This window comes from Rhinatrema bivittatum, chromosome 3 (genome assembly GCF_901001135.1).
Source record: "Rhinatrema bivittatum chromosome 3, aRhiBiv1.1, whole genome shotgun sequence".
Lineage (NCBI taxonomy): Eukaryota > Metazoa > Chordata > Amphibia > Gymnophiona > Rhinatrematidae > Rhinatrema > Rhinatrema bivittatum.
Genome location: NC_042617.1, coordinates 506,961,631 through 506,980,782, shown reverse-complemented (window position 1 = coordinate 506,980,782; position 19,152 = coordinate 506,961,631). Strand labels below are relative to the sequence as shown.

At 41.7% G+C, this 19,152-nt stretch overlaps 1 protein-coding gene across 1 annotated transcript in view; it reads right to left on the bottom strand.

Annotated features, from left to right (window-relative positions):
* Positions 1 to 19,152, bottom strand: part of KIF13B (kinesin family member 13B) — a 428,508-nt gene that overhangs the window by 90,309 nt on the left and 319,047 nt on the right. The window contains exons 32-36 of the mRNA XM_029596896.1: positions 16,910 to 17,086; positions 15,521 to 15,613; positions 5,082 to 5,234; positions 3,593 to 3,670; positions 2,499 to 2,552 (exon numbers count right to left, since the gene is read on the bottom strand). Of these exons, the coding sequence (XP_029452756.1) occupies positions 2,499 to 2,552; positions 3,593 to 3,670; positions 5,082 to 5,234; positions 15,521 to 15,613; positions 16,910 to 17,086 (555 nt within the window). The remainder of the gene's footprint in view (positions 1 to 2,498; positions 2,553 to 3,592; positions 3,671 to 5,081; positions 5,235 to 15,520; positions 15,614 to 16,909; positions 17,087 to 19,152) is intronic.

Below are 19,152 nucleotides of genomic sequence, written 5' to 3'. Positions count from 1 at the left end.
AATGGCAGCTGATGTTATAGCTTTTCCTTATTTCCTCCACTATTCTACTCAAAACTGGTTAGGGCATCAGGATGGATATAATAAAAACACTATTCTACTCAAAACTGGTTATGGCATCAGGATGGATATAATAAAAACAGCATTCCAACACTGTTGGAATGCTGTTTTTATTATATTGTGGTTATGTGGTATACTTTATAGTTTTTGATATGTTGCTGAAGATATACTATGTATTATGTATTTTTATAGAAACATAGAAACATAGAAATGACGGCAGAAGAAGACCAAATGGCCCATCCAGTCTGCCCAGCAAGCTTCACACACTTTTTTCTCTCATACTTATCTGTTTCTCTTAGCTCTTGGTTCTATTTCCCTTCCACCCCCACCATTAATGTAGAAAGCAGTGATGGAGCTGCATCCAAGTGAATATCTAGCTGATAAGTTAGGGGTAGTAGGGGTAGTAACCGCCGCAATAAGCAAGCTACACCCATGCTTATTTGTTTTACTCAGACTATGTTATACAGCCCTTATTGGTTGTTTTTCTTCTCCCCTGCCGTTGAAGCAGGGAGCTATGCTGGATATGCATCGAAAGTGAAGTATCAGGCACATTTGGTTTGGGGTAGTAACCGCCGTAACAAGCCAGCTACTCCCCGCTTTGTGAGTGGGAACCCTTTTTTCTTCTCCCCTGCCGTTGAAGCAGAGAGCTCTGCTGTATTTGCATAGAAATTGAAGTAACAGGCTTATTTGGTTTGGGGTAGTAACCGCCGTAACAAGCCAGCTACTCCCCCTTTGTGAGTGCAGATCCTTTATTCCACATTTCCTCTTGCTGTTGAAGCTAGAATGATGTTGGAGTCACAGTAAGCATGTGTACGTTTATTGAATAAGGGTATTGTCTCCAGGCAGTAGCCATCATTCTGGCGAGTCACCCACTCTTCATTGGCGGCCTCTTGACATTCTGGCGAGTCACCCACTCTTCATTGGCGGCCTCTTGACTTTATGGATCCACAGTGTTTATCCCACGCCCCTTTGAAGTCCTTCACAGTTCTGGTCTTCACCACATCCTCCGGAAGGGCATTCCAGGCATCCACCACCCTCTCCGTGAAGAAATACTTCCTAACATTGGTTCTGAATCTTTCTCCCTGGAGCTTCAAATCGTGACCCCTGGTTCTACTGATATTTTTCCTACGGAAAAGGTTTGTCGTTGTCTTTGGATCATTAAAACCTTGCAAGTATCTGAAGGTCTGTATCATATCACCTCTGCTCCTCCTTTCCTTTCCTTTATGTTTTATGTATTCCTTTATTGTACATCACCTTCATTGTATATTGAAAGGCAGTATATCAAATTAACTAACTGACCAACCAGGCAACAATCCTGATGCCCTAACCAGTTTTGAGTAGAATAGTGGAGGAAATAAGGAAAAGCTATAATATCAGCTGCCATTCTGTCAGACTGAAGCATCAGCCTGCAAAACCCCATCAGCCAGCTATTCAGATAAATTCCTGCTAATATGATGGTGTGCTGTAATTTACATTCATTTTGTGGTTATTGATAGCAGAAGACTGAAGTTCATTTTTACCTAGCTACCAGTTGTAATTAACAATTGTTTTGCTGATTCTGTAATCTAAATGACTCCTGCCACTAACTCTCACATTGCAGGAAGGTGAGTCTTTGGGCTACTGTTGAGTTGACACAGCCTAGTTTGTGTTAAGTATGGACTAGGTTCCAGATAGGCAATTGTTGATGTCTACAGCATGCTACAGTCAGCACAGGAAGAGATGAGAGGCAGGCAAGCGTCAGGGCTGGCAGAGTTCACACAGATACAAGAGGCAGGCAGAGCTCAAGCTTAGCAGAGTTCATGCAGAGACAAGGAGACAAGCCAAGATCAGGGCAGGCAGCAAGTGAAGCAATGTCTAGGGCCAGACTGGGTCAGCAACAAGAGGTCAGTCCGAAGGACAGGAGATGCAGGTCCAAGCAGAAACCAGGACAGGTGAGGAGTCAGTGGCGAAGCAAGGTGGGAAACAGGCAAGGACTGGGGCAAAAGCAGGAGCTATACCTGCTTTTGCCCCACAGTCCTTGCCTGTTTCCCACAACTTGGCAGAGGTATCCCAAGAAGGACTTGGTGCTGAGGTGCTGGTTAGTTGCACTGAGCTTCCTTATATATTCAGGCAGTGAATCAGCCAGCACCACAGGAAGTCCTGGATGCAGGGCCTATATAAAGCTCAGGAGCTGCAGTCTCCTAGTTAGGATCACTGAATGTAGCATGGTGCTGGGTGTTATGTCGGAGGGGCCTGTGACCAGATGGTGCTGCTGAGAAGGTAAGGGTGTTACACTAGCATAGACTAACAAGTCTCCAATACCTGATGATAACTGTCTCTACAAGCCAAACATGAGTTAGAGCAGGCAATGTGTAGTATCTCCACAAACTACATGCCACCAAAGCTTAGCAGTTATACCTCAAAGGTATAGCTCCATGCTCATAATGTCTATGAATACTTGCCTTGTGACTGCTGAGGTTATACTGCTGATTTAAGTCCTGCCGGCTTCCAGACAACTGAAATAATATTTTTGAAGTTAATAAAACTCAATCTAGGAGACTCGGGCCATAACGCTGCATGAAAACAAGACTTCCCTGTACTGCACACATACATGCCATTCCAATGAAGAGACCATATAAAACAAAAATACTCCAAAACTTAATTGAAGACCTGGCGAGAAGGTAAAAGAACAGAATTAACTGGTTCAAAGTAAAGGGTTATACAAAGGGATCAGTAACAAAACAAATTCTTCCATTTTTCTTCTACATCCTCCCCCCAGATCTTCAAAAAGTATATGCACATACCTAAAAATGCAAACATTTAGAATTATATGATTTAAATTATAATGCTCATTTATCCCACCTTTCCTCTTGACAGCAATCATGCAGAGCACACTAAGGGAAAATGAATTTTTGCATGATAAACAATTAGGCTTTGAACTGATGATACAATACATGAGGGTAACAGCAGATTCATTTTGCCATTTAGCAGCAGTTATGTGGTATTAACAGGTCACTACTCCGATTCTGTGCTTTTAAAAAATACACGTGCATACAACTGAAATCAAATACTAACTGTACTGGGTTATATATGAAACAAAAATGTAAGCACGCAAAGATGGCTTGTTCAAAGCAGTGGTTTCTATAGATCAGGGGTGGGCAATTCCAGTCCTCGAAGGCCACAAACCAGTCTGGTTTTCAGGATATCCCTAATGAATATGCATGAGAGAGATTTGCATGCACTCTGCCTCAGTTGTATGCAAATCTATGTCATGCATATTCATTAGGATATCCTAAAACCTCGACAAGTTTGTGGCCCTTGAGGACTGGAATTGCCCACCCCTGCTATAGATAGTCCCATTCAAAATCATCCATCCCCGGTCTTTCTGAATATCCACAACTGCATGCAAAATGTACATAGAAGAGGAATTATTTCCCATATGCACACATTCTTGGCTGATATCAATAACTATGTCCCAATCTCAAATCTTCCATACTGAATTCTCCTGCCCTCCTCCTTTTTTCCATATGATACAATCAAAGTGGTGCACACTCACCCGATTTACATTGGGTGAGCTGAGGCTCCTTCTGTTCAGTTTTCCTTTCCCTGTTAACTGTTCTTTGACTGCTACCTCCTGCAAACCAGACAGCGCTATAAGTTAAAATCTTTGGGAATTGCCTGCCCCAGGATTACAGGATTGTTCAGAAGAGATGACCATTTTCATGCATCACTACAGCAATTCCAAGGTCAGAATGCTTAAGAAGCAACCTCATTTTCAGAAGCAAGGCATTCTTTGCAGGTCATGATACCTTTTACTGGCTCAGCATAACAATTATCCAAAGGCGGCACCTGCATGGTCTTGAAAACTTTGCACATCATTACCTCTAGCCAATTCTTATTTTGGGTCAATCAGAGGAAGCACACTGTGTAAACAATCCAGTTTTCTCCTAGGCAGATATAGCTACTGGAACACTGCATTTTTAGAGATGCTGAAATGGTACAGAAGTAATTCTGCAGGTAAATGTGACTCACACTCAACTGTCCATACTAGGGTCTTTAAATCTGCTTTAATCAAAGATTTTTTTCCTCTTTCTCAAAATATGTGGCAAATCTAATGATTATCTTGTTGGATTTCTGAATACTAACATCTAATTTGAGCTAAGGGAACTGGACAGGAAAGATGAGCTTGTGCTCCAACAATGCTGGTCATTTAGTTAGAAGAAGTGGTACCATACTTATCCAAATTTCAAATAAATGATCAATGTTAAGGTTTCTCAGGCTACTTTCTGAGTACATCTGCACCGCCCCAGGGATGCAAGCTAATATGAAAACAGTTTTTAAAAGTTGTAATCTGAGCAGGGTATAAAATGACATTGGAACCAATGCAAGAAAACTGGAAAAAGAGAGAGTGAAAGAACAAACCATGACAGCTCACCATAAACAGAATTTGTTAAATAATCCAGCAAAGCATCTGGATAGAAATGATCTCTTTAGAAGGCCAATGTATATTTAAAGATGCCTGCTCTTGGCTCTACTCTGGTAACATCCTCTGGCACCCTGGAGGGGGAACTGGAAGGCAGAAGCGACTCGGTACAGGTTTACAGAGCCTTTCATCTCCAGGTCACCAGTGCAAATGCAGATCAGATAGGCAGGATAAAACATTATTACTTTCTGAAAACTATTTGAGCACCTATGTGAAATTAATTGGTTTCAACCCAATCTAGTCTCTCCCACAGAAATCAACAGTGTTTGGCGCTCATTGACATCAATATTGGTAGTCTCAGTGGAGAAGTCAAAGATGGCACAGGAAGAGAGACTGAACCTGAGATGATCCCTGCAAAGCAGGGCTGAAACACATTGGGCAAAGGCAATGCAGGGGTTTGTATTGTTGCCGCCCAAGTTCTCAATAAATGAAGGGCTTTGGTGTCCCCCTGCTGTCAATCTGGCATCATTCAAGAACTCTAAATTCACCAGGACAATAAATAAAAAGAAAAGCATGTTCCCCGCCTGTATACTTTACTGCAGCATTTACTGCACTAACAAACCTGGCGCAGGCGGTCCAAAGTGAGAATATTCTCTACTGCCAGAACACTCCGCAGATACTTCTCAATATATGCTGCAGAGTCAGCCGATTCTGCATTCTCCACATTTGCTGCCATTCTTGCCAGTGCTTCTCTATCTTCTACTCCCTGAGCATCCTGCAAGCAAAAAAGAGAAACAGGTTTGTAATTATTTTATGGAAACTACAGAATTGGTTCATCTACGTGCCTCTTAACTTTGCCTGTTTCTTTAGGTAAGTCCTTAACTTGGCCCCAAATACTGTTCACTCAATCAAGCAGTTGAGCCACATACAGGGCAGTGATATTGAGTGAATGATGGATTCAGCACCTCCAGAAGACATCCCTGAATTATTCATTTCCTGTCTTTAGTCTTTTTCCATTCACCCCTTTCATACAGACTGAATGACATGAGAACTTTCCATGAATGAGGAAGAGAACAAACTGCTGCTGTTTCACAAACCGTGAACCCTTACAAGCTACTTAGCTAAGAGTCATTACTGGAACATCAAACTATCTCCAGCAGTCACAGATAATCTAAAGAGCATCAACTCAAGCCAATATTCAAACCTGGTTCTCCTTCCAATAGCACATAATTGTACTACTGGGCCAGTCTCTGGTTATAACATGCCAAATAAGAATCTCTGTTTATTTTATATGGTCAGAGCTATCTAATAATCTAGCTTTAATCATACTGGAAGGCAATAATACAACTTCTTGCAATTATTTTTCATGCTGTGTCTCTATAAAGTGTATTAAGTAAAACAGAGGGTTAAAGTTATTCTGTGTGTGTTAAGAGCTTGCAAGTGTCAATTTTTGGGGGCAGTCTCCCCAAATGGGTTTATTTTGCATTTACCTCGAAAAGAATATAGTTCAACCGTAGGCCAAGGTTACGTTGGGAATGATCTCATATTTACTGATAATGCCCTTCTTAATACTTGCATTGTGCCAAAGAGAGCCTCCTTTTGAGTAAATAGGGTATAACATATCAAGAAGTCCTTGGAAATTCTTCATAATCAGACCTGTGGCACCCAATACAATTGGAACTATTTCTGTATCTTTCAGCCACATTTTCTTGGTCTCTGATTGCATTTCTTGGTACTTAGATCCACAGAATAGTCATTGGGTACTGACACCTCCATCAGTAATGCCATTCTTGTGGTTTTTTCCTTTATCACAATGTACGGTTTTCTAACGTGAATCTTCCTATCTGTTGGAATAGGAATGTCCTGGATGATCACAACTTCTTTGTTCTTAATTCTGTTAGGGTTGTGATCTCACTATTTTTCTGGTACAGTGAGATCCAATGGATGATGCCTTTCTGTGTACAGGCCTTCTGACATCATTACATCACATCCAGCGAAGAGATAGGGAACTGAAAATGGTTACACTTTATAGAATCTGCATTTGCCCATTTTACCATTTCTTTTCTATCCTATGAACCATCTTGTCCATAGCCCATTATCCTGTGCTGCAATTATCAATCTCTCATTGTTAGGCTTGAGTTCACATCTTCTTAGTCACCTCTGTGTCAAACCTTGATCTACATGGGGTTTCTGACATAACTCTCTGTGCTTCCCACTGTATTTGTGTTTCTACCAGTTATCTTTTCTTGTTTGCTGGTCTGATTCTTTAAAACATTTTCTTCTAGTTTTGCTAAATTCAATAGCTTGCACTTTTCCATGCCCTGGATAGTGGATATTTTCCTGCCTGGTGCAAGTTACTCCTGTATAGATAGAGTGAAGAAAGACTGTAAAGCAAAACAAATGTTATGGTGCTGAAGATTAATCTGTTGTGCCATATCTCATCAGTATTTAACAGTATAACTATTTTTTGGACACTAAACAAATGGCTCGAGTGGTTTTTTGGCACTTACAGCACACACTGAGGACATGTACCTTTCTCCATGGGGACACAGAGACAGAGAATTGAAACCGCTCTCCCAGGTTCAATCAAAGGAAAGTCACCCTTATCACTCGGGGCCCTGAAAGTTAACTCTCCCCCCCACCCCCCACAAAATGAATCCACATCCTGGGGAGACTGTAGGAACAGCTAGCCAGGGTTCCAGCTCCCAAAGAGACTAATAAGTTTATGGCTCCCATCGGAGTATAGTCTGCTTCCCAGGATGGGGTTACATTCATAAGAAATATGGTCTGCCATATTTTCATAGTGAACTTGTACTCAGTCAGGGCGCAGTTTGTACATTTCAAGACAATTTATTATCCAAGACTATGCGATGCTATCAATGATTTTCTTATAGCCAATCCATGCTATACCAAAGTTTTGACTATTTATACAGCTTGTCATAATACCTTTGTTCAGCATAAAATAATCTTTGGTTCCAAATGCACTTCTTTGGTTATCCTTCTGTTCTGTTGCCAGAAATCTTGTTTAAATATTATTAGAGTCAATGTAATCATATGTTCTATCTGCATCTTTCCCAGTGAACAGTTTATAGATCGTAAATTAGCAAGTTTTTGATCAATAATAATTTTGGGGGCATTATTTGGATATCCATTTGGAGGAAGGATTGTTGTTCTTGTTATTTGCCATTGTGGAGAGAATTTTGGCAGCCTGATCAATTAGCCAGGCCTTGACAGAGAGAGGTTAAATATTTGAGCCAAAAGTTGAGCACTCAGAGACAGAGCACTTCCAATTTGGGGCTCTTTTTAACCTGGTTTCCAGCTTAATTGTTGCCACGTCAGACTATTCCGTAGATCTGAAGTTTGCCTTTTCTATATTCTCCTGCATGCTGGTATCCATTCTGCTTCAGTGTTAAGCTCTACAGCAGCGGTTCTCAACCGGTGTGTCACTACACACCAGTGTGTCACCACACTTCCCGGTTCCCCGCTGGCTCAGCTGCTCCCCCTGCCCCAACAAAATGCAAACTCTTCCTCCGTCCGGGACTGAAATGCTGGTAGCCCGGGCGAAATGCAGGAGGGCTGGAATCAGCAGCACTAGCAGCATGCTCTCTTCTTCCCGTCCCCGTGGCCTGGAAGAGAAAGTGGTGTGCAGCGGCCACACGCGCGAAGAAGATGAGACAATGCTAAGGTACAAGTGCGTGCAGCATGGGCCCAAAGGAGAAGAGCAGCGAGGCCCGGGACAACGTCAATGGGACTTTCTCAAGGTCGTGAGGGTTGTAAGAAAAGGAGGCTACTACTAGTTGCTCTTTGGTGGGGGGAAAGAGAGAGAGAAAGAGCATGAATGTTTGTGTGAGAGTCCACAGTAAGTGTGTGATTGAGAGCCTGTGTCTATGAGAGAGCGTGCATGTGTGTGAGTGATTGAGAGCCTATTTGTGTGAAAGAGCATGTGACAGAGCATTGTTTGATTGAGATCTTTTGTGTGAGAGAGGCAGTAAGTGTGTAATTGAGAACCTGTGTGTGTATGTGATTGAGAGCCTGTGTGTATAAGTGAGAGAGATTAGAGTGCATGTGTGTCTGTGAGAGTCTGTGTGTAAGTGAGAGAAAGCATCTGCATATGCATGTGACTGAGAGCCTATGTAAGTGATAGAGAGAGACCTTGTGTGTGACAGAGAGAGGAGAAAGTTGCAAGTATCCCCTCCCCCCCCTGCTAATTCACAACAACCCCAGGGCACCTGCAAATCCAATGTTCCCAGGTATGGAGAGTAGAACATTTTTTTATCCTTACTATTTTTAATTATTGGGTCTTTGTGTCTGTTATTTTGAAATATTTTATTGGTGTCTATAAATGTTTTATATATGTTTTTAATTATTGAGTATTCTGTTCATCAGCTGTTTTGAAATAATCTGTACTTTTATTATGGTTTATGAGGACTGGTGATGTTTCTTTTTTTCCTTTGTTGCACTGCATACAGAGTCTCTGGCTTGTTGTGTTTTCCAATTCAGTTTGTGTCTTCAAGTTTCTGTTTATGCTTTATGGTCTCTTTATTCTTTGTTACGTGAGGGTCTGCACATGTTACTGAGGTGAGGTATTTTGCTGGCATGTAGTTTCTGTATATGGCTTTATAGGAGCCTGGCTTGTTCCATTTTCCTAATAGGAGGTGTATTGGTGTTTTAAGGCCTGGTGTAATATTTTCAGTGTTGCTTTTTCTTAGGTAAGGTGGTTAATCTTTGAGTGCTGTTCTGGTATGGGAGGTTTACTATTTATGTAATTTCTGTTCAGAGATAGTATTCTTATCTTTCCCTTCTGTCATTCTTAACAATAAAAGTAGTATAGGGCCTTTTTCTTTTTTTTATTTCCACCATGGATTGTATCAAGCAGTGTGTCACACATGTGAGCATTGTCCGTCAAGTGTGTCACTATGGGAAAAAAGGTTAAAAACTACTTGCTCTACAGGATTTTCAAATGAATTTTTCCAAAAATGTTCTGATTCTTCTTTCATTGGTGGTGTTTTAAACAGCACTTATGTTTTTCCCCAGGTCCCTGTAGAACTGCTTTGGGTTCTTTCTAAATATTTTATTTTGCTGCCTCTTCTATTTTCGCTTCTACTGTTATTTTCAATTTATTATTAAAGGATATGAATTTAAAGTCTTCTTCTGTTAGTATACCATATCTTAGCTTTATACTTTGGATATTTTGATGTCCTTGATCCTTTGAGGTATGCATCTACCAAGGACACCGCTGCATGCAGTAATTTAATTTTCTCTTTTATATGTTTTCTTTAAGGAGGAATTATTTTTCTCCTCCTCTTCTGGTCTTGTTGGTAAAATTTTCTCAGTAATTATATTTGCTGAACAATATGATATCCACTTTATGCCTGTTGACTCCTTAATACTGATTATGGTCTTGTTCATCTCACTTATGTTTTTATCATCTTTCAATGTGAGAAGGTGTGAGAGCTGTCGCCTGGGAAAGTAAATCAGCAGTGTTTGATTTTCCCATCTATCCTTCCCATATTTTACAAGTAGCCTATTATGCAAACAAAAAAAATTAAGAAAATATTTTACCTAATAAGAGTCAATTAGAAATTTACATCAACAAGTGAGTAATTAACTCTGATTTTAGCAACTGATTAACTGTAGATCTACTGCAGATCATTGACAAACAGATTAAAATAGAACCCTTAAATATATTAGGGTATTTTATATTGGATTAAGCATCCTTACTCCTTACATAACTTTAAACAATAACTCAACAAAAGTAAGATGCAGCCAGCAGTCCTGCAGCAGGATGGGGGCTATCCACTCTGGTGCATAGAGTGCCACATGTATGATTATCAATTTGTTGGCAAGAGGTTGTACGTGTACACCCACTACAGAGAGCTCCTGGCTCTCAAAAAACCGAGTCTGATCTATGGAAATGAGAATGGCACACAGAGTGATATATAGAAGAGTCCTTCAGAGACCTAGTATAAGATAGCCCCTGTGCTGCTTTGGAGCAGCAAGGTCACCTGGAAGGGAAGCATCACCTTGGTATGGCAGGAATAATCCCTGTGGTTAGGACCTGCCCTCCAGGAAATGCATTATCCTTTCACACCAAAGGATGCCTCTCCAGTGGCGTGTGCCCAGGAGAGATTAGGACTGCCACTGCAGCTGGCCAGCTGGCAATTAGATCATTAGGAATGTAGATAGCTGGCTGGCTGGTGGGCATGAAGATTGCTTGGTAAGTTGCTTGGTGTGAAGGTAGTGGGCTTCCCAAGTCACCTAGATAGGATTTTAAAGAATAATTGGCTGTTGTGGTAAATGAGGGTACAAACAACGTAAGAAGGTGCAGGGGAGAGGTTCTGGAAGCCAGATTTAGGCATTTAGGTAGAAATTTTAAATCCAGAATGTTTTCAGAAATGCTCCTCAGTCCATGCACAGAACCTCAAAGGCAGGCTGAGCTCTGGAGTCTTAAGGTGTGAATGACATGATGGGGCAGGGAAGAGGGCTTTAGATTTGTTAGGAACTGGGGAAAATTGTGGAGAGAGGAGCCCATTCCAATTGGTTGAATCCGCATCCTAGCATCAACATTTAAAAAAGGAGAGAAAACAACTTGTAAACTAAATCATGGGGAAGAGCCAACGGGAACGCATGGTTCAGAGAGGGGTATCTAAGGATACTGGCATAACAGGGAAGTTGGAATAGGTTGTGGTAAAGGCAAAAAACTTTTTCAAGTACATTTGAAGCAGGAAGACTGAGGAAGTCAGTTGGACCGCAAAATAACCAAGGGGTAAAAAGAGCACTCAGAAACGACAAGGCTATAGCAGTAAAACCTAAAAAACTTGTTTGCTTCAGTATTTACTGAGCATGATTTACTTATTTAAAATATTTATATTCTGTCAAAGCAACATGTTCTAGGTGGAGCACAATAAAAAGTAACATTTTACAGATTAAACACTACAGAGAAGTTATAAAATGGATGACAACAAATTAAAACATCATACAAAATAATCATACTGTGCATTAAAAAAAATCTAAACTTCTGTTTACGTGAATAACCTTGTATGATCACATAGATGCCACATGGATTACTCAATTACATCATAACATAAGCTAAAGAAAACAAAACATTTTTACTTTTTTCTGGATGGCTTACAAATCATCCTTTATTTAATAGCCTGTGGAAGTGCATTCCACAACACTGAACCGATCACTGAGAATGCTCTGTTACGCTTGCTTTGAAGCCAACAGACTTTGTAAGAGGGGATCCGATCACAAGAAGCATGTTGGAGGATAAATCTGAAGAAGATCCTTCAAATAAGAAGGGCGATTATCTCTCTGATTTTGAAATTTCAATAAGACAAGACACTGGGAGCCTACATTGCTTCCTTAGCCACGGAGTAATATGTTCATCCCAGCGACAACCATCCAAGCGGCCAAATTCTAAAGCATTTCTAATGTTCATACGTGGCCAACTGGAAGTCCAATATAAAGAGAGTTACAATAGTCTAATGTGCCTAGGATTTGTGCTTGCACTATGGTGTGAAAGTCAGTGGCAGTAAGCAGGCAAACCTGCTACCACAAGCATGAGAGGGAACGGGAGAGACAGACTATTAAGAAACTAATGCACAGGGCAGCAGGCCCTACTGGAGACAGTGAAAGCACATTGCTTACAGCAAGATTGGGGAAATGGTGGGGTTGAAAGGCTGGATATGAGGACTAGACACTGGGGAAAATAAACAGGAGTGCTGGGGATGACGGGGGGGGGGGGGGAGGGGGAGAGGAGAAGAGCAGGGAGGAAGGGAATGGAAGGTTGGGAAATGGGGGAGCCAGAGGAAATACTGGGCTGTGTGTCTGAGTGGTGGGGGAGGTTGGGAGCTAGAGAAAAGGAGATGGGGGTACTAGGAGGTGGGGCGAGTCAGACGGGATCTGGAGAGTTGGAAGGTGTGGGCATAAGAATCAAAGAGAGCAAGAGATGGGAAGAGCTAAGAGCCAGCTAAAAAGAGGAGGGCTTAGATGGGTCAGTGGGAAAAGAGGCAGGGAAACAAAGATAAAGAGTGAGAGATGGAAAGCAGAGAAGAGAGACAAAGCATTGGTAAAAAAAAAAAAACAGTTGGAGAAAAAAAAGAGGACGAGAAATGATTAAAGAAATATCAGAAAAACACGAGGTAGAGAAGGATGAAGAAAGGAGGACAGAAGAAAAGAGAAAATGAAAAGGAGAAATGAAAAAGTTAGAAGAGAAATAAGATGAAAGCAGAGAAGAGATGGGGAGGACCTTAAACAGCCAAGATAGGAAAGAAAATCCATATTTTGGGGGCAATTTTCACCAGATTACGTAGCTGCAAGGTCTATGGGTACTTTTTGCCGTGGACCTTGTAACCAGGTATGTGAGTCAAATGTACCCACACAGACTGAATCTGTAATTTGTACTGGCAAAAATCACTGCAAATCCACATGCATTTTTTCCCTAATCTGCTCTCTCTGCACCTCTGGAAATGCTTCTCCTGGATTGGTTAAAACCACGTGGTGCTGCGGAAGCCTGTGTGTGATTTTGGTCGGTATTATCTAGGTAATTGGCTTTGAAAATTGTCTTTTTTATATGCAATTTAGAATTTGGAATATGACTGTGAAATACTACATTATTTTATATTCCCTATATAATTTCCTTCTATTCATTTTATTATGTGTGTAATGCATGGTTGTATTCATGGTTTCGCATGTTACACTGGTTCTCTGGGCTAGGGTTCAGCCTGCTGTTCAGTCTTTCATCCACCAGGAGTCATCGATGAACCTTGTTATAGCCTTGCCAAGGACCTCCTCACTGGTCACAGCATGCCCAAGCCCCATTTAACCCTGCATGGCCATTACCTAGTTGCTTCTTCATCGAGTCACCATGGCTCCTTGACCTGGACACCTTGCTCTTTCATTCCTATCTTACCTTGTGCCCTACCCAGGCCTCCTGACTTACCTTGCAGGTTACCCAAGCTTTCTACCTTGCTAGTGACCTCTCTGCCTCCTGCTTCACTCTCTGGTCTCCTCACCTTGCTCTCTGGCCCCCCAGGCCTCCTTGCCTTGCTCTCAGGACCCTGGGGCTTCTCTCCTTACCTTATGGCCTCCGGGCCTGTTAGGTTCTCATACCCAGCCTTGTGCACTGTTGAACTTCCCTGTTCATTGTTGCCTGTTTAGTCCAGTCTTTGCTCTGTCTTGTGCCACCCTGTCGAGTTCCTTGTTTGTTTCCCAGTCCTTGCTCTTGTCCCTGATTTAGCTTGTACACTATGTCCAATCCCCAGCCTGAGCCTGCTCCCAATCCCCAGCCTGTGTGTGCATTCAGTCGTAGTCCCTGCTCAGTCTCCTGCCCAGCCTGTGTCAGTAATCTAGTCACAATCCCTGCTCTGTCTCCTACTCAGCTGAGATCTGAATTCAGGTCCAATCCCCGCTCAGTATCCTGCCCAGCTTGCATCTGTATCCAGTACTAGCCCATGTCCAGTCTTCAGTTCTAGCCTGTGTCTGTTCAGCCTCATCCAGCCTGCTTCAGTATTCAGTCCTTAGCTTCCAGCCTGTCTCTGTCACAATGTCCAGCCTGTGCCTGCCCTACCTCATCCAGCCTGTCTTACCTTCAACCATGATGTTCTGCCAAAGAAGCCAACTCCTGCAGGCCCCCGGAACCCAAGGACTCAACCTGCAGGGGAGAAGGCCGTCTAGGCAGAAGATAAAGCCAAGCCTTGCCCTGTAGTACTCCTGCGGAGGTGCACCCTCGTGACACAGTACACTTGCTAGTTCTATATTCCGCATGAAATATAAATCCCTTAAATACATCGTAGAATATTTTTGACAATTTTTTTTTTATGTGGAAAGAAGTGAGGTGGATAGGGCACTTGGAATATTCGCTCTGCCAGCTCCCTTACATAGGCAATGTAAACTTGGGCCATCTAACATTCCCTCCCACTGCTGCAGCTCCCTCCCTGAGCTTTAACCTGGTGCCAATTTGTCAGAAAGACAAATTTTGGTTAGTGCAGTTAGTATAGCTGTGTTTAAAAAAGGATTGGATAAGTTCTTGGAGGAGAAGTCCATTACCTGCTATTAAGTTCACTTGGAGAATAGCCACTGCCATTAGCAATGGTTACATGGAATAGACTTAGTGTTTGGGTAATTGCCAGGTTCTTATGGCCTGGATTGGCCACTGTTGGAAACAGGATGCTGGGCTTGATGGACCCTTGCATTTTCTTATGTTCTTAAGTACTGTAAGAAATGTGCCGTCCAGTTACCTTAATACAGCCAGCATCACAGCACCAATGTTCCTGTTAAACTGCTTTGAATTCAGCAGTGGTGGGGCATAGTATGCTTGTGTTTATCATTTGTTAATAATCTCCACTCAAGGGGTTAGCCCACTTTACACTACAATGTTCCCTTTCAACCCCCCTCCACATTTATCATTGAATATATCTCTACGGGATACAAGTTTTTTATTTAGTCTTTTTTTTTAATTTTATTTACTTAACCAATATCTATTCTTATTTTTTTCAAAAACATTTTTAAAGATGGAAGTGGAAGTCTCATTCAACGACCCTTTCAATCACCTTCAAATCCATTGAGTTAATGTTGATCTACTATTTGTATGTTTAATCATTGACATTCCACCACACCATCCTTTTTTTTTTTTTTATTCAAAACCAAAAATGTATCCCACCCGTTTATTTTATTATTTATTTCAATATTGAAAACGCAATTTCCTAATTATTTAAAAAGTTTTCCGTCATTTACTTAACTTGTTGTTGTTGTCTTGAAACTCTGTTAACTGTCTCCCGTAGAGATATATTCAATGATAATTATGGAAGGGGGTTGAATGTGTTTATTATTTGGCAGTTAAATGCCAACTGAAAAACAGGCCCAAATATCATACTGAAATGTAAATATAGTATTTGATGTGAATTTTTGCTACTCTGGGGGTTAAAAAAAAAGCCAAAAAAAACCCCAGCTCAAACTCTTGAAAGGGGCACAATAAACATGAATGATTGCAAACTACTGAAATATGCCACCTCATATAATACTGATCAATTACTTAGGTATTTTAGTGCAGTTCTTCACCTCAGGGATATTGGAGACTATTTCAACTGTAACTCCACACCCAACAATAGTGCTCCGGTGGGACATTCGTCTAAGGATACTCTGAGCAAATCCCTAAAGGAAACAGAAAGAAAAAAAAAATCACAGCATGAAAATAATATTAAGCAATAGTTTTATTTACAGTACATAACCAACAAGGCAATAATCAAAGAACTCAAAAAATAAATAAATAAAATCCCTACCCATTTGTGCTATCCAAGCTCTTTTGAAGATCTCAATGAATTTTAAAATATTTATATTTATTTTGATTCAGCTCACACATTTTCATTGGTAGCTCAAGGCAAGTTACATTCAGGTACAGTAGGTATTTCCCTGTCCAGAGAGGGCTCATAATCTAAAGGGCTGATTTATTAAGGCTTTTCTCCCATTCTGTGTTTACAGGAAAAATGCTTGGTAAATAGGCCCCTCAGTTTGTACCTGAGACAGTGGGGGGTGAAGTGCCAGGCTCAAAGTCCCAAGGAGCGGCAGAGGGATCTGAACCCTAGATTCCCCAGTTCTTAGCCTGATGCTCTAACCACTAGAAGAGTATGGGACTGTGAGAGAACTTAAGAGGAGCACAGTGGCAGACTAAGGTTGACAGATGAGGAGGGACATAGCCATGGACACACCCGCAGGTACCAAATGAAAAAAACCCAACATACTGACACAGCAGCTAGCACTCAACTATGGCTTTAGCACTTGATTGGCAATGCAACCTTGTGGTTAAGCATGGAATAAGGAAAGTATGATTCCTACCGCCAACCATCACTGTTTGACACTTTTTTATGCTAGGACAGTACTACACATCACTGGGTAAAAAAAAAAGTGAGGTGTGTGTGTGTGTTGGTGGGGGGGAAGATTAATTGACTTGTTAAGGTCCCAGAGTTACAGTACATGGTACTAATAAGATTCAAACCAGTCTCCCAAAAGGTGCATGCAATGTAAGGCTTCTGTTACAGAAAAAAAATTAGAAGGGTTTTTCTTCTTGCAATAGAAAAATTTCAGGCAAGAAAGTCCCTCCTAGTGCCTTTACTAACCTAGTTCCCTTCTTTTCATAATTTACTTTTGCCAAATTAATAGATGTTCATATAGTTAAAATTAGTACAATTCTAGACAGTGGAATTTGCTGTTTACATTTCATATCAATTTCACAATCTTTTTTTGTTTTGATGGATCAAAAATACAACAAATCCTAATTATCCTTTCTTGTAGCCCTATTTTTTTTAAATGAGAAAACAGCATTACAAACCTAAGAAAGATTTAGAGACTGGAATGAGTATCCAGTGCCACACAAACACATCCTACTGAACCTAGCATCAGCTGGCCATCCTCCGTGACACCATCGCCTTTGGATCGAAGGCTGCATAATACCTGTCTGCCGTGGATGTTGACGCAGATGCGCTTGCGCAGAACAAGCTGCATTTCTGCTGGCTGGCTGAGCTGCACCGTCACTCTCACAATCAAGTAAACCCGCTCGTCGGCCGCTGAGCCCTTGCTAAGCTGAGTGCAGTTGTGGACAGTGGAGTCCCAAGAGGCTTCTGCTTTAACCTGCACAGAAAGAAAAGTGCCACGGTTTCATACATATTTTACATGTAATTCCCATTTCATCTCATTACTAGCAGGAAATGCGTAAAATGATCTCCTGCAGTAAAAAGAGAGCTGAAACTTCTCATTGGTTTGAACGCTGCCGCATCTCCCCTGCTCCCTATTGTGTGTGTAGGGGGTTGGCACCTCCTCCACTACTGCTGTCATTGCCACCACGTGCCAGTTGGGAGGAGTCAATCCATTGTCCAGAAGCCTGCTCTTCTGCCCCTCCTCTGAAGACCCTGTGGTATTATAAATTTTCAGGTGTAGCACTTTCTCCATGCACAGAGAAACTGCTGCCCTCATGGGCTTTTAATATCGCGAAGCCTACACGGATGACAAGACAGGCTTAGTTTTCCCAGCAGCGCAGATGTGCACCTTCTGCATTGCCTGGTAAACTGAAGAGACAGGTCTCCTCTTCTCTTTGCCGCCAGTGGGATGGGATTCACCAGCAGCCTCATGGATCTCTTCTCTTTGCCACTGGAGGGATGGGTTCACCAACCACCTCACAGGCCTCTTCTCTTTGCTACCAGTGGGATGGGGTCCACCAGCGGCCTTCATGGGCATCCTCTTCTCTTTGTTGGTGGTGGAAAAAGGTCCACCGGTGGCCACACAGGCATCTCTATGTCGGATGTCAGCACACAGCTGTTTCCAACTGGGCAATGCTCCTCTTCCTGCCCAGCTGCTCCTCTTTCAATAGGCGGATGCTGGTGCCATGCTACTTTCCCTATGCTGCCTCTGAAGGGGATGTCACTTCTGGCCACTAGTATCCATGCCGAAGTCATCAATGAAGGCCTGTGACGTCAGGCCACTGTTGATGACATAGTTGAGGAGAGTGGCAGCTGGAAAAATATGTCATTGGGCCAGGTTTGGCCCGCAGGCTGTAGTTTGCTGACCCCAGCTCTATTCAAAGGGTCTTACAATAAGCAGTGATAACATACCTAGAGTAGCAAAGTATCAAATGCAGAACAAGTTAAGGAAAACAGAGAGATTAAGATAAGCCATTTTAAAGAGAGAGATGTTTAGAATGTAGATCAAAAGATTGCCAGGGAAGTGGCCTCTAACATGTGATTCAACATTTGCAAGGAGACTGCACAAAAGAGAGACAATGCTGGTTTAGTACAGGGAGTTCAGAACAGAGTATGGGACTGTGAGAGAAAAGAGCTTAGAGAAGCAGAGTGGCCAAGAGTCATGGACACATTTGGAAGTGAGAATCAACAGTCTGATAGAATGGAATTTAAGAGGAAGCCAGAGAAATAACAAGGAGTGTCTGCTTCGTGGAGAGATTTATTTATTTATTTATTTAAGGTTTTTTTATACCGGCATTCATGAACTCGTTCACATCATGTCGGTTTACAGATAACAGGGGTGCGAATAATACAACCAAACATAAATAACGTGATGAAGAGAAGCAGTTACAATTAACAAGGGCTAATGAACTGGGAATGTAAGAAATAGAAAGAGATAGAGGAGGTTAATTATATACAAAAGTACAATATAAATATGGCGTCTCATATATACAGTCTCTGAGTAGAGAATTTATTTGTGGTGCATATTAGGTAGCGATCTAACAGAAGAGTCAGACGGAGCTACAATGAAGCTATTACAGCAGCCAAGAATGGAGAAGACAACATTAAGATGATAATGGCAAGAGTCAAAAGCGAGGAGAAAATTTTGCAGACACTGGGACTAGCAGTGAAGAAGAGAGCACATTTTGGAAATGTGAGACTGGGCTCAGATGTCATTTTATGGCAATGATAATAAAGAGGGTTGCTGAATAACACAATTTAGCAATGAATCAAGTCCCAAAAAGGTATATTCAGCTTTTTTTTTTTTTTTTTTTTTTTTTAAAGAAGGCTGTGCCACTCTGTGTCCTGTTCAAAGTACACAAGATTCATAGTATTAGAAAGTAGAGTTTTGGGGCCAGTCCAGCATAGGAATCCATGTTTAGACCTTGCCTTGATGGGACTGGTCAGCATGTGTGTGCACTTAGGCTTGAGGGAAGAAGGAAGAGCAATGCTGCTTCTGTG